Below are 23,235 nucleotides of genomic sequence, written 5' to 3'. Positions count from 1 at the left end.
GGATGAACAGATAATTGAATTTTATGTCCACTTCTATGAAAACTTACAAATTATTTGTATGTGTTTTCATGTGTGTGATATTTGAGATAATTTACTGCCATCTGAAGTAGCCATTCCCTACTTCCAAAGTTGCTGAGGTCCTTTATCTTTCTTCTACCAGTGGGAATGGGAATTCAGAATTCCAACATGAAAGGAATTTTCTGGAGCAGATGTGACAGCCAGCCCTCTAACATCTAGAGATGGTTCTTGGCCCGATAAAGAGACAGTCATCAGTCAGAGAAGAGAGGAGACACCTTCTAGCCTTCTCAGATTCTTTTTTCTTGGTTAGATTGAACTACATGAGACAGACCTACACAATTCTTATTTAATTTTGACTTTGGATCCCAAGTTAATTATGTCCTTGTGCAGTCTTGTTAAACTCTTGTCTCCAGTTGGAGAATAGGGAAAACTAACTTTCCTCTTTTTGTCCTTAAATGTGTAGGGCTGGGACAAGACTTCAAACATGGTGGAAGTAGTAATCTGCTTTTGAGGAGACTCCCCCTCCCCATGCCATTTCCTGCTCTACTTGCTGCTTGGGAACATGTTTATCTAAAGGTGGTAACAAGAATAAACAGTGCAGTTCCTTTTGGCTCTAGATATATGTTTGTTCTGATTTATTAGATAATCATCTCTTTTTCACTACTACAGGCCATATTAAAAAGTTTTCTTATTTTTAAAAAATTAAAACCATAATTGAAAGGGATAATAAAATACCAACACAAGGAAAGCTAAATGTCAATAGGATTCACCTGCTGTCTACCAGGGAAAATGCAACTATATCAGCCATTAGGGGTCTTATAAGAATTAGGAAGCAGTGACTTCTGTTGCTGAAAAGCTTACAACCTAAACAGAACACAGATATGTGAAAAGAACCAAAGTGGATGGGTTTTGGTGGATGAGAGGTCACTAGAGGAACTACAGTCAGCATGTCTTGGAGAGGGTGGTGTGCACAGGTTGGACTAGTATGGGGAGAGAGTCTAGCCGTGTAGGACAGCACAGTGACGGCACTGAAGTAGAGAGGCAGGGCTGACAAATTGATTTCTTGTATTAACTAAAGCAGTTAATAAATAAGAAATGGGAAGAGAACTGGGAAACGCATACTGTGAATGTCTTTGAAAGGTAGCCAAGCTAAGAGAGTCCACTAGATGTAAGCTCCATGGGGACCTTGCCTACCCTGTATTTTTTTTTAATGTTTTTTATTTGTTTATTTATTTTTATGTCTTTATTGGAGTATAATTGCTTTACAATGTTGTGTTAGTGTCTGCTGTGCAACAAAGTGAATCAGCTATAAGTATATAAGTATATCCCCATATCTCCTCCCTCTTGAGCTTCCCTCCCACCCTTTCTATCCCACCCTGTATTTTGATTCACTGCAGTTTCTGTTTTGTGAACTGAGCTGAGTTCTTGGGTGGTGTGGAATCAGATGTTGAACACAGGCCCTGATCAGCAAAGCAGAATTTTAGTTAAAACTCGTTTGTGGTACATTGCAAAGGATGTTTTAAAGCTTAGATAATTAAGAAACCAGAATTTAATTATATATAAGTAAGTGAAAAAAGTTGATGGATCCTGGGTCAAAGAAATGCTATAGGTAATTAATGAATATAATGAAATTGAGTACTTAAGAAATAAACTAGTAGAAGTTTTCTAGTTAGTGAATTTACTAACTTGATTTTTTTTTTGGAGGAAGTGATCATAATTTATTTATTTTTTATACAGCAGGCTCTTATTAGTTATCTATTTTATACATATTAGTGTATATCTGTCAATCCCAATCTCCCAATTCATCCCACCACCATCACCACCCCCCCCTACTTTCCCCCCTTGGTGTCCATACGTTTGTTCTCTACAACTGTGTCTATTTCTGCCTTGCAAACCGGTTCATCTGTACCATTTTTCTAGATTCCACATATCTGTGTTAATATACGGTATTTGTTTTTCTCTTTCTGACTTCACTCTGTATGACAGTCCCTAGGTCCATCCACATCTCTACAAATGACCCAAGTTCATTCCTTTTTCTGGCTGAGTAATATTCCATTGTGTATATGTACCACATCTTCTTTATCCATTCATCTGTCGATGGACACTTAGGTTGCTTCCATGACCTGGCTATTGTAAATAGTGCTGCAGTGAACATTGGGGTGCATATGTCTTTTTGAATTATGGTTTTCTCTGGGTATATGCCCAGAAGTGGGATGCTAGGTTGTATGGTAATTCTATTTTTAGTTTTTTAAGGAACCTCCATACTGTTCTCCATAGTGGCTGTATCAATTAACATTCCCACCAAGAGTGCAAGAGGGTTCCCTTTTCTCCACACCCTCTCCAGCATTCGTTGTTTGTAGATTTTCTGATGATGCCCATTCTAACTGGTGCTAACTGTTGAATTCTGAAGCATCAATTCTTTCTCCTGACTTACTCCTATGACATGAAATAGAACCATATATTTATGGTTTTATGTCCTTCGGAGTTAAAGTGTGTTTCATTAGGGGGAAGATAACTGTCTCAAGTTTATTTTGAGAATGAATGTGTTGAGTGGAGAGCAACAAGAAATATTAAATAAGCAAAGAGAGAGGGACAGTGGGTATCAGTGCAGAGCCCCTGAACTGAAGGAGGGCTAGGGAGGAAAATTCCAGGATGAGCTCTTGAGGTACTTCAAGTTCAGAATTAAATATTCATGGGGGATTTCAGCAGCTTAGACATCTGTTGAATAACAAATATCACTAAACATTTATCATCTCAGTATGATTCTAGGTTATGTAGAGGACAAGTTCAAAAAAGGAAATCATGGAGAAGCAGTCCTCGTTTTGTTTCTTACAAGCAGGGAAGGAAACATAATTCACGGTTGATGTGGATTTAGTATTTACTCTTCACAGAGCTGCCTTGAGTGCTACCCTGGCACTCAAGTTTACTCACGTAGGATATTATATATTCAAATGTTCCAATGGTTTTCAGACTGTGGATTGTGATCCTAGAGGGTTCTTGAAATGGATTTGGTGAGTTGAAATAGTATTAGGAAAAAAAATAGAATAAATAAGATATCACAGTGTATTGAATGTAAGGGAAAATATTGTTTAATGCAACTTGTTTCTGTTTTATAAGTATGCATGAATGAGTAGACAATATTGGATTGTAAAACAGTTCTTACTGTGAGTCAGGGTCAAATATGTAAAAAAAAAATCACTGTTTTTTCAAGAACTGTAAAACAAAATGAGTATGTCATTTGATGAACTAGGTTGTGTCTGTCTAAGATGTATGTGGTGAAGCCTGATTAAGTTTTCTTCGGGCAGGTGAGTGGGCAGGTGCATGGGGAAGAGAAATTCTCTGGTGCCACAGAGATGTTTTGAGGTCACAGGGTTCTTTGGGAAGTAGCACATCGCATGGGTCCTGTGAGGCAACTGACATGAAGTTCAAGAAAGAGAATAGTTCTTGAAAGCAGATATTTTCTATGTGAACTCCTATACTTTCGAAAGAAACAGTGTCTTTTTATTTTGTTCTAGTGAGACTATTTCAGAGTTTTAGCTTGGTTGTTAGAAAAAGGAGGATTTTACTAAGTGAGCAAGTTTGAAACAGAGCACAGGGCATCTTATAAGGTTAGCTGAGGATAATAAATAAACTAGACAAAGTTTCAATATATCAAGAGTAAAAAAATTAAAGTTACTTATAGGTAGGACATTTAAAAATGGATTTCAAAAAGGAAAATACAAATGAGTCTCTGAAGAATAAGACTTTCATGAAACTGGAATCATCTACTATGTGGTGCATAGTAATTTCTCACTTAGGGATATGTTCATATACTGAGTGCACAAATTATCAAAAAATGTGAATTAAATTGATCCTATGTTGAGAAAACTATCATGTAAATTAATTTCTTGTGCAAGTAACGGTTAGGTATTTTATTTGACATAACTTATTTAAATATGCATTGCGTTTGATAGATCCTATGTTACTTGATTCAAGCTTTAAATTATTTAATGAATGGTGTTTGTGAATGAGGAAGTTAGGCGAAGTTGTGATGCTTCACTGCACATTTTTTATTTACGTGACTTACTGAATACAGTGATTCCTTAATAGATTGAAAGGACTGTACATCTTTCAAAGAAAACCAATATTACTGAAAAAGTATGGGAAAAATCCTCAAAATTAAATGAAAAACTAAGAATAAGTACATGGTGCTGGGTAAACTTAAAAAATGTCAGGGCACAGCTATATGAACTCAGATTTCTTGCTTCCATTGGATATTGTCCTTTTCTTTTTTGCTGAAATACCAGCCATGTTAAATATTGTCAGAAAACAATTGAATAGGACTTCCCTGGTGGCACAGTGGTTAAGAATCAGCCTGCCAATGCAGGGGACACGGGTTTGATCCCTGGTCCAGGAAGATGCCACATGCCGCGGAGCAATTAAGCCCGTGCACCACAGCTACTGAGCCTGCGCTCTAGAGCCTGTCAGCCACAACTGCTGAGCCCATGTGCCACAGCTACTGAAGCCTGCGCACCTAGAGTCCATGCTCCGCATCAGGAGAAGCCACCGCAATGAGAAGTCCCCGCACCACAACGAAGAGTAGCCCCTGCTCGCCGCAACTAGAGAAAGCCTGCGTGCAGCAATGGAAGACCCAGCGCAGCCAATAAATAAATAAATGTTCCTTTAAAAAAAAAAAAAGAAAACAATTGAATATTCAATGATAGTTTCAAGTTAGGTAGATTTTATTGCAGATTAAGGCCATGACTGCAGGATATGGCCACTTAGATGTCAGTTGGAAGTTTTGGCCATGATAATTAATTAACATCGGTCTGCCTGGCAACAGAGGAAAAGTCTAGGCAGACAAACAGATTGATTCAGAGGAACTTAAGTGGTCAAGTCCAGGAGAAGCTGTAGCTGGCCTTCTCTGGGCATCATATTAGCATTTTCCTTAGCTTCTGTGTCTGTCCGCACTCTGCAGCAGGCTGGATGTCAGGTCTGTGCTGCAAACATAGCCATTTGCTCCAGCTTCTGGTATTTGCTCACAGGGAGCCTCACCCATATCTCTGCCTCCCTCTCTCCTCTCCTCCTTTCTCTTCTTTCTCTGTGTGTGTGTGTGTGTCACGCACATGTGCACGTGTGTGGGCAGGCTCAGACTAACAGACAGTGAAACTGGCAGCGAAGGGACACTCTTGGCTTTACCAGCTCTGCCTGTCATTCAGATATTGCACATCCTAAATGTGTTATTTTACAAAGAAGAAAAATGAAGCCATCTCTTACACTCAGTAGAGACAGGTGCTTGAGAAAAGAAAAAGAAGCAGAGAAAGCCTATCAGCAAAGTTTTTTTATTCTGCATCCGAGGCACTATTCTAGGCCATAGTTTCACCCCCACCCTTGCCTCCTATGATGCATTGGCTGGTTCAATGTCTGCTGTCAGATGAGTCATCACGCCCCAGTTGGCTTGGTGCTGTAGTCAACATTTATAGCCTTGGAATTGTTGCTTTGGAGCAAGATCATTGTTCCTCATCTGTCTCTCTGTGGGGAAGTGGTCTCCATGCTCCGGTTGTGATGGACCCTATAGCATGGTTTTCCTAAATTGGAATCTGCAGGTGCTGGGGACCCACCCCAGGGGTCACACCATGGTTGCTGGCCATAAAGTAAGATGATCTGGTATATGTGACTCTGGGAAATCTAAACAAATCACCCCTTAATTCAGTTTACCAGCCTGTTAGCGAGTGCACAGCAAGTAGATGATCTGATAAAATTAAATGGATTATTTTGCTTAAAAGGTAAAGTGAGTGGAAAGTTAAGGGATTCCATATTTAAATTGTTAATGTGTAACAGTTGTTAATAATGTTGGGAAAAAATTTGGAAGATAATTCATACAAATAATTGTTCTGATGTTGGGAATATAGTTATTTTTGGGTTTTTTCCCATTTTTCTTTAATGTTTCAGTATTGCTTATGTAATAATAGTAATAGTTTTTAATAATAATAGAACTGGTTTTGTTCTTGTGAGGAAAAAAAGCCCAAGTTGAAAATTAAACATTTATAAAAGTAAAAACATGCCTAGATTCTTTTTTTTTTTTTTTTGCGGTACGCAGGCCTCTCACTGTTGTGGCCTCTCCTGTTGCGGAGCACAGGCTCCGGATGCGCAGGCTCAGTGGCCATGGCTCATGGGCCCAGCCTCTCCGCGGCATGTGGGATCTTCCCAGACCAGGGCATGAACCTGTGTCCACTGCATTGGCAGGTGGACTCTCAACCACTGTGCCACCAGGGAAGCCCATGCCTAGATTCTTGATCTTGAAGAATCTTTGAAAGAACAAACCAAAAAATCCAAAAAACTTAAAATGTGGACTTTTTATGTTAATTTTATCTGACTATTGTTTGGGGTAACAATGTTTATTTTTTGAATATCTAATATTCATTGAGCACATATTTTAACAATTTAAAATATAAATATGGATGGTCTTCTAACTAGGATTTTGTTATTTTATTTTTTAGTGATTTTTACTATTAACATTTCAAACACACTCAAAATTAGAGAGACTATTATAATCAACAACCATATACTTAGCATTCAGTTTCTATACATATTTTTAAAAAAGCTATTTACAAAAAACTGAACACGTAATAATAGAGTTCCCATATTACCCACCCTTTCCCAACATCTACGCACATATGCAGTTGCCCCTATTATTAACATCTTGCATTAGTGTGGTACTTTTATTAGAATGAATGGACAAGTATTGATATTATTACCTAAGGACCATAGTTTACATTAGCATTCACTCTTTATGTTGTATGGGTCTAAGGATTTTGACAAATGCATAATGTCATTTATTCACCATTATAGTATCAGGCAGAGTAGTTTCACAGGTCTAAAATATACCCTGTGCATCAGTTAATAAAACCTTCTCTTCTTTTCTCCCAAACCCCTGGCAACCACTGATCTTTTTACTGCCTCTGTAGTTTTGCCTTGTCTAGAATGCTATATATAGCCTTTTCAGATTGGCTTCTTTCACTTAGCAATATGCATTAAGGTCCTTCCATGTTTTCCTGTGGCTTGATAGCTCCTTTCTTTTTATTACTAAATAATTAGACCATTGTATGAATTTGCTACAGTTTGTTTATCCATTTACCTGCCTAAGGACATCTTGGTTGCTCCTAAGTTTTGGCAGTTATAATAACACTGCTGTAAACACGTGTGTGCAGGTTTTTGTGTGGATATGTTTTCATCTCCTTTGGGTAAATATCAAGGAGTGTAATTGCTGGATTGTATGTTAAGAGTACATTTAGTTATGTAAGAAACTGCCAAACTATCAATATCTTCCAAAGTTGCTGAACCACTTTGCATTCTCACCAGTAATGAATAAGTGAGTGTTCCTATTGCTTCACATTCTTTCCAGCACCTAGTGTTGTCAGTGTTTTGGATTTTGGTCATTCTGATAGGTATGTAGTGGCATCTTGTTGTAATTTACAGTTTCCTGTGACATATAATGTGGAGTTTTTTTTTTTTTTTCATGTGTTTGTTTGCCACCTGTGTATCTTCTTTGGTGAGGTGTCAGGATCTTTGGCCCATTTTTTTAAGTGGGTTGTTTGTTTTCTTGTGTTGAGATTTAAGAGTTCTTCATATATTTTAGATACAAGTTCTTTATCACATATGTGTTTTGCGAATATTTTCTCCTAGTCTGCGGCTTATCTTTTTATTCTCCTAACAGTGTCTTTCACAGAGCAGAGTTTTTAATTTTAATGAAGTTCAACTTATCAATTTTTTTCATGGATTGTGCTTTTGGTGTTGGATCTAAAACATCATTGCCAAAGCCAAAGTCATCCACATTTTCTCCTGTGTTATCTTCTAGGAGTTTTGTAGTTTTACATTTAGATCTAGGATGCATTTTGAGTTAATTTTTGCAAAGCATGTAAGATCTATGTCTAGATTCCTTTTTTTTTTTTTTTTTTTGGTGTATGGATGTCCAGTTGTTTGAGCCTCATTTGTTGAAAAGACTGTTCTTTTTCCATTGAACTTCCTTTGCTACTTTGTCAAATATCATTTGAGTTTACTTTTGTGGATCTATTCTGGGCTCTCTGTACTGTTCCATTGATCTTTCTTTTGCTAATGCCACAGTCTAGATTACTGTAGCTTTATACTAAGTCTTGAAGTTGGCTAGTTTCAGTCCTCTGGCTTTGTTTTTCTCTTTCGATACTTTGTTGGTTATTCTGTGTCTGTTGCCTTTCCATATAAACTTTAGAATCAGTTAGACAAAATTACTTGCTGAGATTTTTGTTTAGGATTGTATTGATTCTATAGACCAAGTCGGGAACAATTGACATCTTGACAATATTGAGTTTTCCTATCCATGAACATGGAATATCTCTCCATTTATTAAGATCTTCTTTGATGTCTTTCATCAGAGTATTGTGGTTTTCTTCATTTAGATCTTGTACATATTTTGTTAGATTTAAAGCTCAATATTTCACTTCTTGGGGTTAATGTAAATATTATTTTTAATTTTAAATTCTAATTGTTCTTTGCTGGTATATGGGAAAACAACTGATTTTTATATATTAACCTTGTATCCTGCAATTTTGCTATAATTTCTTATTAGTTGTAAGAGTCTTTTTGTTGATTATTTGGGACATTCTACATAGATAGTCATGTCATCTATGAACAAAAACAGTTTTATTTCTTTTCTATCTGTATACTTTTCATTTCCTTTCCTTGTATTATTGCATTAGCTAGGATTTCTAACATGATGTTCAAGAATGGTGAGAGGGAACATCCTTGCCTTCTTTCCAATCTTGGGGGAAAGCCTTTAAGTTTCTCACCTAAGTATGATTTTAGCAGTAGGTTTCTTTTAGATTTTTTTTTTTTAAATCAAGTTGAGGGAGTTCCCCTCTATTCCTAATTTACTGGGAGTTTTTATTATGAACGTGTGTTGGACTTTGTCACATGCTTTTTCCACATCTATTGATATGATCATATGATTTTTTTTTCTTTCAGAGTGTTGATGTAATGGATTACATTAATTGACTTTCAAATATTGAACCAGTCTTATATACCTGGGATAAATCCCAAGTGGTTGTTTTATAACTGTTGGATTCAGTTTTCAAATATTTTGTTGAGGATTTTTGCATCTATATCCACGAGGGAAGTAGTTTTCCTTTCTTGTTATATCTTTGTCTAGTTTTGGTTTTATGGTAGTGTTGGACTCATGGAATGACTCGGGAAGTATTCTGTCAGCTTCTGTTTTCTGGAAGAACTGTAGAGAATTGTTATTATTTCTTTCTTAAATATTTAGTAGAATACACCAGTGAAATCACCTAGGCATGGTACATTTTTTTATTTTGGTAGATTTTAAATTATTGATTCACTTTCTTTAGTATCTATAGGTCTATTCAGATAATCTATTTCTCCTTGTGTGAGTTTTGGTAGTTTGTGTCTTTCAAGGAATTGGTGAACCTCATCTAAATTATCAAATTTGTAGGTATAGAGTTGTTCATACAATATTATTCTTTAATTATCCTTTTAATGACCATGTTATTAATAGGGATGACCCTAATTTTATTTCTAATATGGTAATTTGTGTCATCTCTCTCTCTCTTCCTCTCTCTCGCTCTCTCAGTTAGCCTGGTTTAGTAGTTTTATTGGTTTAGTAGTTTTATTGGTCCTTTTAAAAAAAACAAAACAGCGGGCTTCCCTGGTGGCGCAGTGGTTGGGAGTCCACCTTGCCGATGCAGGGGACGCGGGTTCGTGCCCCGGTCCAGGAGGATCCTGCATGCCGCGGAGCGGCTGGGCCCGTGGGCCGTGGCTGCCGGGCCTGCGTGTCTGGAGCCTGTGCCCCGCAATGGGAGAGGCCGCAGCGGTGAGGGGCCTGCGTACTGCAAAAAAACAAAGAAACAGCTTTTCGTTTTATTGATTTTTGTTTTCCCTCTATTGCTATTCTGTTTCTAATTTTATTGGGTTCTGTTATAATATTTATTATTTTGTGTTTTCTGCTTGCTTTAGGCTTGTATTGCTCTTCATTTCTCTAGTTTCCTAAGGTGTAAGCTTAGATTATTGATTTCAGATCTTCTTCTTTAATATTTGTGTTCAATGCTATAAATTTCCCTCAAAGCATTGCTTTCCACAGTTTTTAATAAGTTATTTCATTTTCATTTAGTTGAAAATATTTAAAAAATCCTCTTGTGACTTCTGAGACTCATGTGTTATTTAGAAATGTGTGGTTTAATCTCCAAATATTTGGGGATTTTATATGATTCCATTTGCTTTCCTCTTTTACATACCGTTATATTTCTTTTTATTATTTTTAAAGTGTTTGCTCTGGAATCTGCAATATATTTACATTTACAACTAATGCAGGTCCACTTTCAAATAATACTATACCACATCACTCACAGTGCAGTCACCTTTATTCTGGGTATTCCCAATTCCTTCCTCCTCTCCTTTATAACATTGCTGTCATTCATTTTACTTCTCTGTATGCTGTAATTAACCAATACATTATCACCTAATGGATAAAAAATCGTTATCTATTAGGTAAATTAAGAAAAAAAAGGAAAAAAAAATATTTTATGTTTATTCTGTTTCTTTTATGTAGAACTGAAGAACTTCTAACATTTTTTGCAAGGCAGGTCAACTGATGACACAATTCCTCACTTTTTGTTTGAGAAAGTCTTTATTTCTGTTTCACTTTTTTTTTTTTTTTTTTTTTTTTTGCGGTATGCGGGCCTCTCACTGTTGTGGCCTCTCCCATTGCGGAGCACAGGCTCTGGATGTGCAGGCTCAGCGGCCATGGCTCACGGGCCCAGCTGCTCCGCGGCACGTGGGATCTTCCTGGAGCAGGGCACGAACCCGTGTCCCCTGCATCAGCAGGCAGACTCTCAACCACTGCGCCACCAGGGAAGCCCCTGTTTCACTTTTGAAAGATAATTTCACTGGATAAAGAATTTTAGGTTAGGTTAGTGGTTTTTTTCTATTAATATTAAATGTTAAGGTAAAATTAACTATTAACATTAAATATTAAAAGTAACATTAAATTACCTTTTTCATACAGTTCATTTTGCAGAAAACAAACACTATGAGTATACAGACAATAGACTAACTGGGTTTTAAATAATAGTTAACTGGGTAGAGAGTGCTATATTTTTATCAGCATGACATACATAAGTGCTTAATTGTCTATTTCCTTTTATTTTCATTTGTAAATGAAATCTTGTCTGTGTATTGTTTATACTGCCATTCTTCCATATAACAATATAGTATCCAAAAATAGAAATTGTGGAAATACAGTAAAGGTGGCACCGCTTCTTGTCCATTTGTTTGCTTACCCTGAGAGGGACCACATGATGAAATTGTAGCCTTCCAATATGCCCAAGTGTTTGCTACTTTAAAATTTTTTTGCCAGTGTTTCACTTCTGAGTGTGTCCTATATGTAAATATGTATCTATTGCTTATTTAGTATATATCCTAGTGGATGTTACAGATTTAAATAATTCTCTTTAAACTATTATATGCATGTTTCATTTTCAGAAGAAGGTAAAAGTGTACCATTGAGTCTTCCATTATAAAGTGTAAGCAGAAGCGTAATATATAAATGAGTAGGAGGCATCAAATATTTGAGAGCCAGCTGCTCGTTATGGTATGAGATTGAAGTAAAAATGAAACGTTAAGGCACAACAGACAAGTTATGTAAGCATAAACAGAAAATTAAGGGGTGTCATTGTCCAGGGTTAATTGCTGGGTTATAGAAGTAGTGGGAGCTATGAATTGAGGAGGTGGATACATCACTTTGGCAGCAGAGCTGGTCCCTATAGACAAATTTAGAGGCCCTAAATCAGGGAAACTCACCACAGTATCAAAGTGTTAAAATTAGAATCCAAAGTGCTAAGAACTAAGTTCCCTTTCCCAAGTTTCTTTCTCCAAGTTTTCTAAACAGTTTGTCCAGATTGTTGACCAAATGATTGATTAATTATTTACAATTTAATAGAACAGAGAATTAACTGCAGGCTGAATTAAGGGGTAGAAAATAAAAGATTTCTTACATTACAGGTTAAAGTGATGTACTCTGTAGATCATAGAGTAGTGAGCAAGCTTTCTGGTTCTGCCCACTTGAGAAAGTATCTCCCAAGCCTGATGGTTAAGGCAAGGGAATTGAAATACAACCCCTTAAAGTTCCTGGCTCTGTTCTCTATTAAATGTGGAGATACTGATGATGCTGATGGGTTAAGTTGATTAAATGACATGATGGAGATAAAGTAATTAAGTCAGTGTTTGTCACACAGCAGGTACTCATTAAATGGTCACTACTATTCAACAGTAGTAATAAAACCCAAACTCAGGTGTGTGCCACATAATTGTTTTGGGTAAAAGATATCTTTTTTGTGTGTGCATTTTTAGTGAACGTAAGCTAGTAAGTGCAATGGCAGCTACTGTTTTGTTTAGAACTACTGTGTCATGCAGATGAAAAACGGACCAAAACTTCTTTTACTCTTAAGGAAAATGGAATTTATTTGTGAAAGAAAGCATTATTATTTGGAGAGCTCTATTTCTATATCTGTAATTTACATGGACCTCTACCAAAAAGTCATTGTAGAACCTCACCAGGGAAGCCCTGCGAATTTCAGCTCCTTCAGTGGGTGATTGAGCTTCTGCCATCTCCCGTTGTTGTGGAGTTGATTGGAATTAACTTTCTCTTAAGTGGCTGAGCTCAGCTGGGTGAACTTCTCCGTGGTGCTTTTGTTTAGGATTATATCTGTGCCAGCTGGGCTTCATTTGGCATTCATCTGACCTTGCTCAATTTGAAATCATCTTTCCATCGGGGAGATGAGGTGGCCCTAGAGGGGCTGAAAGTTGAGGAATGCTGCAGAATTGTTTTGTCAGTTTAGGGGCATGATTTAAGTGCATATTGGTTATAATTCCTCTGTTCTTCACAGGGATCAGTGAGAATGAGTTCCTGCCTGCTGTCATGTGTTTGAAGAGCCATAGATGAAAGAAAGGAAGGCTAAGAGAAATTTATTATTGTTTTATTCTGAAAAGTTTCTCTTTCTGTTTTTGAAATAAATAGCTTGATTTGAAACAGTTTTGTGCAGCAAACCTTGAAAACCATTAACATTTATTGTACTGGTTGATATATGCTAGTAATTGCTAAAATATACCTGGGCTTAGTTGATAAATTTTGTTCCCTTCTGGGAAGACCACATGCATTGATACCTCTGTCAACAAGCCTGCTATAAAGGCTGCACCTGGGTTTCCATCTGCAGTAGGGGTAGGGGTGGAGCAACCCATATTGGGTGGTGATTGGACAGAGATGTGGAAGCCCATTGGTAAGAGTTCAGAGCTTTCCGATTTAGTCACGGATTCAGTGGCTAGAAGCGCTTTTGTTGAGAGGGATAAGGATGACTTAGGAGAGAAACAGTGACATTAAAGAACACAGAGTTGCCCTCTTCTCCCTCTCCCCTCTGTGGGAGTAGTTGTCAATTGTAGCACTTAAAACATGCATTGCAATTGTTTGCTTTTGTTTTCCTCATCTAAGCTCTATAGAAGTAGGAAACTATGTTTAACAGTGTGTTTGGCACCTAGTAGGTCTAAATACATTTTGAATAAGTGAAATTATATGAGCAACTTTCTTTATATTTTTCCTACCTCCAGTTATAGAGTCAGAAAATAGTGTTGGGGGTTTCTCTTAGTTAGCCAAACCATTTAATTGTATGCTAACTGTAACAAAAAATAGACCTGTATTTACATCATTAATATAGTGGCCAAAGGATGTTTGGTAACTTTTAGATGACATGACAAACTTATTAAGGGTAAACCCTGAATCTTGGCATTCAACAGATATTAGTAAATATATATCCACATTTCAAGAGGCAAAAGGAAACCTGTGCATAAAGAAGTTGAAAATTAAAGCACAAGAAAATCATGGCTACTACCAGTTTAGGAGATTGTCCCCCTGTTGTGAATTTGGTCTGGTTTGGGAGAATATGCCTGATGCTCATGTAGTGAAGGGAAGGGTTAGACTGAAGTTACATTTCTAGCTTATGAAGAGAGCCTGCTGTGCCTTGTCATCCTCTAGACATGCTTCGTGTCAGTATACTCATCACTGAGAGAAAACAAAGTGTCTGTGCGCCTCAATTTTATAGATAAATGAAGCTAACTTTCAAAAAGTAGTAATTTAAATGGCATTTCCGAAATAGTTTACTTGCGTTCCTATCTAGCACGGGGTCTACTAGGTGAATCTCTTGATGCCGGGTGTGAGCGCACGAACATCGTATGACACTGGTTTCTGCTGATGTACAGCAGAGGTTGCCGGGGAGGTTACTGGGACCATTGGCCCCCAGCGTCCGAGCCCACGATAGTTCCTCTATTCAGTTGTTTACACCTTCCTTTTCTTTTTGTCTGGAGTCATCCCTCTTGCCAGGTGTGCCTTGGCCTGGACCCACTGACACTGCAGAAAAAAAGTTCAGTTTTCACTTTTTAATGACGTACTCCACATGTAAAAAGGTACTTTAGAGAGTAAGGGCCTGGAGTTTTTTCAAGTGGCATTTCATTGAAGTTTACTTTCCCCTTCCTCTCATTATACAATGAATGGAGGTAGCTTTTACCTTTATGAGAATTGTATTTATTAATTAACAGTTAAATATCAAGACAGGGTTTATAAAGTCTGTAAAGTCCCTGATTAGTAAGTTTGTCATCTAAATTTCAAACAAGATTAATGTGACCGAATACATGGCGTGGTAATTTTCTACTTCGGGAAGGTCTGATATACTGTGGATTGTGTAGCTGCATTTTCCACCTGGGTGTCATGATTTCCTTCATCGAGTGCACAGCAGGGAGAGAAGCTCGAAACTGAGTCATGGGTTTGCTCTCTGCAGTACATTTTTCTGCTCGCTGCTGAGCATTTGCAGCTGAATTCTCTTCAGGAGAAGATCAGCTGTCTTGAATTTGACCTCAGAGGTACTTGTGGCTGTTAGACCTTGTGTATTAATGCTGCTGAGTGTGTGCAGAGATATCCTCTGACCAAGAATGGCCTCTTTAGGCTGGAATTTAATTACAGCTGGAAAGCCAGTGCTGCTTTCTCACAAGGAGATTTTTAAGAAACACTGAAGATGCACGTCAAAGCTTGAATTCCTTTCCTCTCAAGGACTATCAGAATGACATATGTCTTTGATTAATCCTCATGCAAATGCTGACAAAGGCCATGTCAAATAAATTGGAAATTTTGAATTGCATTTTTTTCCTTGAAGTGGGTTGCTTAAATAATAGTTTATTTTTACTCTTTTTTTTCTGTATAATTTTGTGCACTCTTTCAATATTTTTTCATCTTTCAGTATAATGGCTTTTTTAATACTCTTTAAAATAAGGAGTGATGCTTCGCCTTACAATATAACCTAGATTTACATCTTTGTGTACTTTTTTTTTTTTTTTTTTTTTGCCGTACGCAGGCCTCTCACTGTTGCGGCCTCTCCCGTTGCGGAGCACAGGCTCAGCGGCCATGTCTCACGAGCCCAGTCGCTCTACGGCATGTGGGATTTTCCCGGGCCGGGGCAGGAACCCGTGTCTCCTGCATCGGCAGGCGGACTCTCAACCACTGCGCCACCAGGGAAGCCCTTTGTGTACTTTTAAAGGTTTGAAGTCAAGACTAAAGAATTTTATTCTAGTGATTCTAAATAACTGGGAAGATCTCTTCATTTTGCTGGATGTCCAGCTCTGGTCAATGGAAGGTGCTGTTTCTGAGAAATGGTTCTTGAACTTGGTGAGACTGGCTTTTGTGGGCCACTTTGAGGGCACTGGGAGCAGGTATGGGTGGGAGTTGTTTGTTTGGGCCACTGGGTGCGTAGAGCTGGCTTTTGCTGAGTCTCTAAATAAATCGCTGGAGAGAAGAGAATCTTCGTGTAGCCAGCTGCCCAGTTCAGTTAGTAGTTATGTGAATGCCCGGCTCTACTTGGTGAATATTGTATTTCATCAGGTCTTTGTTCAGAAGTCGCTTTCTCAGAGAGACCCTTCCCTTACCATCTTTTTTTTTTTTTTTTGCTGTACGCGGGCCTCTCACTGTTGTGGCCTCTCCCGTTGCAGAGCACAGGCTCCGGATGCGCAGGCCCAGCGGCCATGGCTCACGGGCCCAGCAGCTCCACGGCATGTGGGATCTTCCCGGACCGGGGCACGAACCCGCGTCCCCTGCATTGGCAGGCAGACTCTCAACCACTGCGTCACCAGGGAAGCCCCCTTATCATCTTAAAGTTGAATAACTTCCTTGTCTCACCCCGCCCCCCCCACCTTTCTCTGACCTCCCATGTAGCAGTTATCACCAGCTAACACACTGTGCATTTTATTTCATGTTATCTTTCCGTTAGAAGGTAAGTTCCATGAGGGCAGGGGGTTTTATCTCTTGTCTACTGCTGAATCCCAGTAGCTGAGACAGTGCTCAATAAATGTTGAATGGATGATGATTGAATAGCTTTCATTGGTTAGGAGCAGGTAGAGTCTACAATCTCTACCCCTGCAAACTCTTACCAGGAGGTATATTGCCTCAGACCAAATTTAACCAAAACTGTGGGCCTTTAATCACAAGTAAGAGCAAACAGCCACGTTTGGCTGGGGGAATTCCTCATATAGGTCCCTCAGTTACCATGATCGACTTCTTGGGTGAGACTTTTTCTCTAAGTCAGATGCTAGGACATTCTTGGGACAAGATCGGTAGGTCCTGTGATCAGCTTAAGTGGCCAGAATCTGACGTGGAGACAAGCCAAGAGGCTCTAGATGTAGAGAGCGGGGCCCGTGGCATAGTGAGTGTTTTATTCCTTATTCATGAGGAGCTTTTACTCTTCTGCAAATCAGACACTTACCTGAAGCAGCAATGTTACCAATGGAAAAATAATGCCTAATCTTTTTTATGGTGGCCCTAAAATCTTGAGAGCTACTTTATATATGAAATATCTAACATCAAGGTGTTGATTCACTTAGGACACTTATTATATTAATTAGCTGACCCCCAAATGTTGTCAGATTAACTTGTTCACAAACTTCATTTTACTGATAATGAAATATTTAATTTCACCACAAATCCAGTGTAACACATACACATGTAAGCTTGGGATTTAGCATGCACTCAGTTTATACAAACCAAGTGTAAAAATAGCAGTTAAGAGCTCTGATTCTGTAGTCTGACTGCTGGATTCAGATTTAGGTTCACACTCTTACTAGCCAGGTGACTTATGGCAAGTTACTTAATATATCCAAACCTCAGTTTCCTTATCTATGATGTGGAGTGAAAGCACTTAACTCATAAGGTTGTCATGAGGAGTATGTAAGATTTCTTATAAAGCAAAGTGCTTAGCACATAGTAAGTGCTCAGTAAATGTTAGCTTAAATTTATTCACTTATTAAAGGTGTTTTGTGTCTACAGCACTCTAGAGTAAATCCAAATTCTAAGTACATACTTTGGCTATGAATGGATTGGTGAGTGGGATCCCATAGACTGAGATTAAGAAAAAAAATCCCTAAGAGATCAAGCTCTCCTTATATGTTTAAAATGAACTTTATTTACAAAAATTAGATGCACACACAATGGTTTCCAGAAAACCCCTTAAGTAGTAAAGAAACTATTGCAGCAAAAGCAAAGGTTTTAGTATTGTTCTTTTTTTTAAATGATCTTTGTCATTAAACCAAAGGATTTAATGCAATCTGGAATGCTTTATTTAGCTATCTGATTTTTAACCTCTGCTGAGACTAAGAGGAAGGTGAAAAGGGAAAATGGGGCTGAATTTCCGGTTTTAAAGGAGCAGGCCTGAATACATTTGAAGGTCATAAAATATGTGGATATAATTTCCATCTCCTCTGGCTCTGCCTTCCTCTCTCTCCATGGTTCCTTCCCCCACCCTCTCTCTTCCCTAGGTCTCACACACACACTTGATCACGAAAGCATTCACTTTTAGAACATATCAAATTCCATGAATTTTTTTGTACTATCATATAAGTGTAACAGCTGTTATGTAAATATTAGCTGGATTATGCAGTAACGTTTTTGTTCAATAAGGTAATGCTTGAGAACAGAGAAACTGCAAGATGACACCTTAATTCTCAATATTTAAAATCATCACTGAGGCCAATTTCATGAACATGAAACTCGTGGAGTGTAGTGAGGCCTGTGGATTCATCTTGAGTCTGGCATTTGTCCTCAAGTAAGTTCTAATTTTAAAAACACAACAATAAATATTATATCCTATTCAATTTTGACTATGATTGAAGTATCCTACAGAATTTTTTTATTGTGCTCTAAACAAAAAAGCTTAAATTTCAAAAAGGTATTTATTAGATAGTATATAACTTGTTCATAGAACATAAAAAATTTCCTAATAGTGTAGACATAGAATTGTCTGCTGAAATGAGTTTTATTGATTCAACAATTTTTTTTTATATGCTGCCAAAAGTGGATCTGTGGATAAAATGTACTTTTGCTTTATCTCTCCCTCTATCTCTGTCTTTCCTGGTAATGTGTGTTGGAAGAAATGTTCAGAAAGTGCTTGGCCCTAAATTCAAAAAAAAAAGTAAATCATGCAGTATGATGTCAACTTAATGCCAGGGGACAGTAGTGTTTCCTAGAGTCTTGCTGCTCAAAGTGTGGTCCATGGACCAGCAGCATCCCGACAGCTTCTATTTAATGTACTGAGCTCATCAGGACCTTCGGTAAGCCTATGAAATCAAGATCAGTGTTTGACAAGGTGATCCAAATGCACATGAAAGTTTGAGAAGCACTTAGACCAGGGGTCCCCAACATCTGGGCCGCGGACCGCTACCAGGCCGTGGCCTGTTAAGAACCAGGCCGCACAGCAGGAGGTGAGCGGCCGGTGAGTGAGTGAAGCTTCATCTGCCGCTCCCCATCGCTCCCCATCGCTCGCGTTACCGCCTGAACTATCCCTCTCCACCCCCGTCTGTGGAATAATTGTCTTCCCCGAAACTGGTCCCTGGTGCCAAAAAGGTTGGGGACCGCTGACTTAGACTATATAAGAGAGTATAGTCAGGACAGTAAATAGTTCTCAAGCAGATGTGCAGTACAAAAGGGTAGTTTGATTTTGCATACCTTTTTTTTAAAAAAATTAATTAAATTTTGACTGCATTGGGTCTTTGTTGCTGCATGTGGGCTTCTCACTGCGGTGACCTCTCTTGCTGCGGAGCACGGGCTCTAGGCGTGCGGGCTCAGCAGTTGTGGCTCGCGGGCTCTAGAGCGCAGGCTCACTGGCCGTGGTGCACAGGCCCAGTTGCTCTGCGCGTGTGGGATCCTCCCGGACCAGGGCCCGAACCCGCGTCCCCTGCGCTGACAGGCAGACCCTCAACCACTGCACCACCAGGGAAGTCCCTGATTTTGCACACTTTTGATGGATCTGTGAAACCTGAACATCTTATGAGTTTGCTTTTTCTCACACACAAGTGTTTCTGCCATAATGAGACATATGTATTTCTGAAAAAGCTTACCATCTTCGGATATTGCACACACACACACACCCCTGCAAATATCAGGACTTACTGGGAATAAATAGAGTTAAGGGCACATAATTAAAAACCTCTGACACTTTAACCAGAGCATCAAGAAAAACAAAGTGTTCTGATAAAAATACCAGCAGAATTACAACTGACATTTGTACCCAGCACCAGTAGATCCCATGCAGCCTTAAACTCTGGGGCTCTTGCTTCCTTCAGAAAAATCTGCTCCATAACGTTGACTTCCTTAATTTTTGTTTTTAATATAAGCACTCATATATATATAATATATAATATATATTAATATAATATCTGCATGTGCAGCTTCACCAAATAGCTTAATTCTGTGGGAAGTATAGTGGATATCGAATCAACCAAATCCACCTGTTTTTGAGCCGAAGGAAAGCTCTTCTGCAGGATTTTTAGCTTTTCTCTTAAAGTCCTTCTATACAGGTAAAACACTTTTTAATTGTGAAAAGGCCTGTCCCTGATGTCTTCAAAATGTCATTGTATTGGAAAAAAATAATCACACTCAAACCAGTGTGACTTTTATGTCATGCCTTATCTATTAATCATGAATAACTTAATTTACATTATAGAAAGACATAGCAGAATCGACTGAAGTTTTCCATTTTCTAATTTTTGCAGGTTCCAGTGTGATATGAAACCACATAGAAACTTTTCATTTAATGTATTGAGTTCATCAGTATAAAGAGTAGTTGGCTCACAGAAGTGGGATAGAAATACACATTAATGACAGTGTGAAATAGTTAAACAAAACAAAACAAAGCACTGGATGTGAAACTTTCCTCCTGACCATTCAGGCTCCATATCCTCACTGTGAGGTGAAGAGTTAGGCCTGACAAAACAATCTCTAGTTTCCCATCTTGCTCTGATTTTCTCTTGTAAATACTTTTTTTGCCCTGGTGGCACAGTAGTTGAGAGTCCGCCTGCCGATGCAGGGGACACAGGTTCGTGCCCTGGTCTGGGAAGATCCCACATGCCGCGTAGTGGCTGGGCCCGTGAGCCATGGCTGCTGAGCCTGCGCGTCCGGAGCCTGTGCTCCGCAACAGGAGAGGCCACAACAGTGAGAGGCCCGCGTACTGCAAAAAAAAAGAAAAAAAAAAAAGATTCCTTTCAATTTATGTGTTTGGGGTTTAATGCTAAGCCATTGCCAGATCAAATGAGTTCTTGCCCCTTCTCCTACTTTGGTCTCTTTTAGTCAGTGGAATCCCCCTTTTTGTCTCTGGCCTTTTCAGAGGCTTGCTAAACTCTGGAAGAGGAAATGCCAAAAATGACTCTAATGCAAAGTTACTTTACCATCATTTTCTCTTTCATTCCTTATTCAGGGAGAAATCTGCATGGAATCCAGTCTTTCAGGGGCTTTTAAGAGTTAGAAATAAGAAAGAACTGGGTAGAGAGGAAATGGGTAAAGAAAAGTCAGTGATAGGACAGTATCTTACTTACGCCATTTAAGTGTTGTTTCATATATTATTGAGTCTTTCTTTACATAGGTAATGTGGAAAGACCATACATACAGTGTTCAGAAATCAAAAACGTAAAGGAAAACAGTTGAAAGAGAAGGTTAGTTTTCAGAGTTGGGACATATTTTTCTAAAAAGTCATGGCCAACCATTTCTCCTGGGAACCATCTAGAGTAGGACAATGGGAGAGGACATATTGCAGTTAACCCAAGGTTTGATTTTTTTTGAAACCCGTGGCCTCTGGATTTGAGCAAGGAATAGGGATAGAGAACTCTCATTTTTTGGAGCTTTGTGAGCTTTTCTCATTCTCCTACTTCTCCATTTTCCACAGTCACCTCATAATTTCCTTCTTGTGGATCCACGCTGCGGGCTTCCTGATTATCACTTGAAGATGGCTCTGGTGAGAGGGAAAACTTGGTGGAAATCCCCTGAGCTGCCTTCCTGGAATAAACCTGGGCTGAGAAATCGTGGGGCCCTGGGCACACAGCTGATGGCTGGTAGATAAATTGTGGAGTTGCTACTACTATTTTATCAAATTTGATAGACTGAGATTGGGTTGTACAGAAAGAGTCACAGCCCGGGAAGGGATCTTTGAGTGTGTGTGTTTTTCTAGCAATTCTTTTCTTCTTGCTCTCAGTTAATATTAAAACAAAAACAAGAACAAACAAACAGCAAAATTTTTTGTAGTACCTTTTGTAGGAAGTAGGGTGATTTTAAATACTTAGATCTGGAGAGAACATAATTTCTCTAAAAGGATCTGGATTTTTATTGCTATATCTAAACAGTTTGTCTCTTTTCAATAAAAATGTTATGTCAGTTTGGCATACGTAAACTTTTTTTTTTTTTTTTTTTCTGTTAAAAAAGGAAAAAGGGACAGGAGAAGCACACTTGTTCTGGTTTTCCTTCTACCTTTGATTAAGCCTTTACACATAACTTCCTGACTCCACAAAACACCAGGGATGGAGTAGCAAACTCAACAACACTTAGAAGAAGCACTCAGCTGAATCCAGAAATTGGGACATCCTACAATTTAGTCAAGAGTCAGTGTCTTGGGAAAAGAAGGAAAAAATGAACAGGGAACTATTCTATATAGAAAGGGATTTAAGAAATTTAAGTGAATGCAATGAGTAGATTTTGCTAGGATCCTTATTTGTAAGCAAGTAGGAAACAAATCTTAAAGTAATTGGAGAAATTTGAATCTGGACTAGCTTTCTATGATATTAAAGAATCATTATTAATTTTGTTATAAATGAGAATAGCCTTATGGTTATGCAAGAGCCCCCCGCCTCCCCTGTCCCCAGATGCTCACAAACGAGGCAAGTCCTTTAACCTCTCCCAGGGTCAGTTTCTGCATCTGTGAAATGAAGATGATTATCGTGGAGGCTTTTGTAGGGTTGATGTGAAGATAGAATGAGATGGTATTAGCACAGTCTGGCCAGGGATTCTTATGCTTTGTTGCTGTTATTGCTGTCATTATTACTATTACTATATGTTTCATCTATCATTTTAATTCTAACCTGAGCTTGTTCTTTAAAACTTTTGTGTGCTTCCCTATTAGTGAACATATTGGTGTCCTATTATTCAATACCTTGACAGTTGTCCTAAGTGGCCTGTTCCACTAGGCTTAGACATCTTGGCCTATCTTGGCTTTGTTCACTATTTACTGTTAGCACCTAGTTCTGTACCAGGCCCAGTGACTGGCCCTGAGTAAATGTTTAATTATTTGTTGAATGAATAAGCTCTACTTTCTGTAAAACTTATAGCAGAAAAATTAATCTTTATTGAAACACTTATTATTAGTACTAAATGGTAACGGACTTATACTGACCAACCTGCTGGGTGAGGATTTAAAAGGGGCCCATACTCTAGCACTGTAGTGGACACTGGTGTCTGCATCCTCACGTTAATGTTTCAGTCATTCACTTTTTACCCATTCAGGTCCCTTTTCCTTCTTCTTCCTCAGAAAGTACTCCTTTGGCCATTTCTTTCTAATTAGATTATAAACTCTTTAAGGGTGAGAGAGAAATTATATTAGACTCCCTTCTAGTGTCTTGCACATAGTAGGCAGATTCTAGATGTCAAAAGAGGACTCTGTTTCTGTACTGGAATTGTTCTTGGATATCTTGATGGGGAGTTAGGAGAATATTTGCTGTAAGAAATGATTTTACGTGCTTAGAGAACTTGTTTAGTTGTAGAGATATTGGGGTAGCCTGTAATTTATAGCTGTCAAATATTGATTTGATTATAATTACAGTGCTTCAGAGGCAATTGTTTACCTATGT

At 38.4% G+C, this 23,235-nt stretch overlaps 1 protein-coding gene across 6 annotated transcripts in view; it reads left to right on the top strand.

Moving 5' to 3' along the window:
• Window positions 1–23,235, top strand: part of ARHGAP42 (Rho GTPase activating protein 42) — a 330,059-nt gene that overhangs the window by 19,136 nt on the left and 287,688 nt on the right. The window contains exon 1 of one of the 6 annotated variants that reach the window (XM_029209705.1): window positions 21,429–21,450. The exons of the other annotated variants lie outside the window; for them this stretch is intronic. Within the exon in view, the coding sequence (XP_029065538.1) occupies window positions 21,444–21,450 (7 nt within the window). The 5' untranslated portion in view covers window positions 21,429–21,443. Of the gene's footprint in view, window positions 1–21,428; window positions 21,451–23,235 lie in introns of those variants that run through there. 6 annotated transcript variants of the gene reach the window in all.

Source organism: Monodon monoceros, unplaced genomic scaffold (genome assembly GCF_005190385.1).
Source record: "Monodon monoceros isolate NGI ecotype Baffin Bay Population unplaced genomic scaffold, NGI_Narwhal_1 Super_Scaffold_7, whole genome shotgun sequence".
Lineage (NCBI taxonomy): Eukaryota > Metazoa > Chordata > Mammalia > Artiodactyla > Monodontidae > Monodon > Monodon monoceros.
This window is presented reverse-complemented; position numbering and strand designations above follow the sequence as displayed.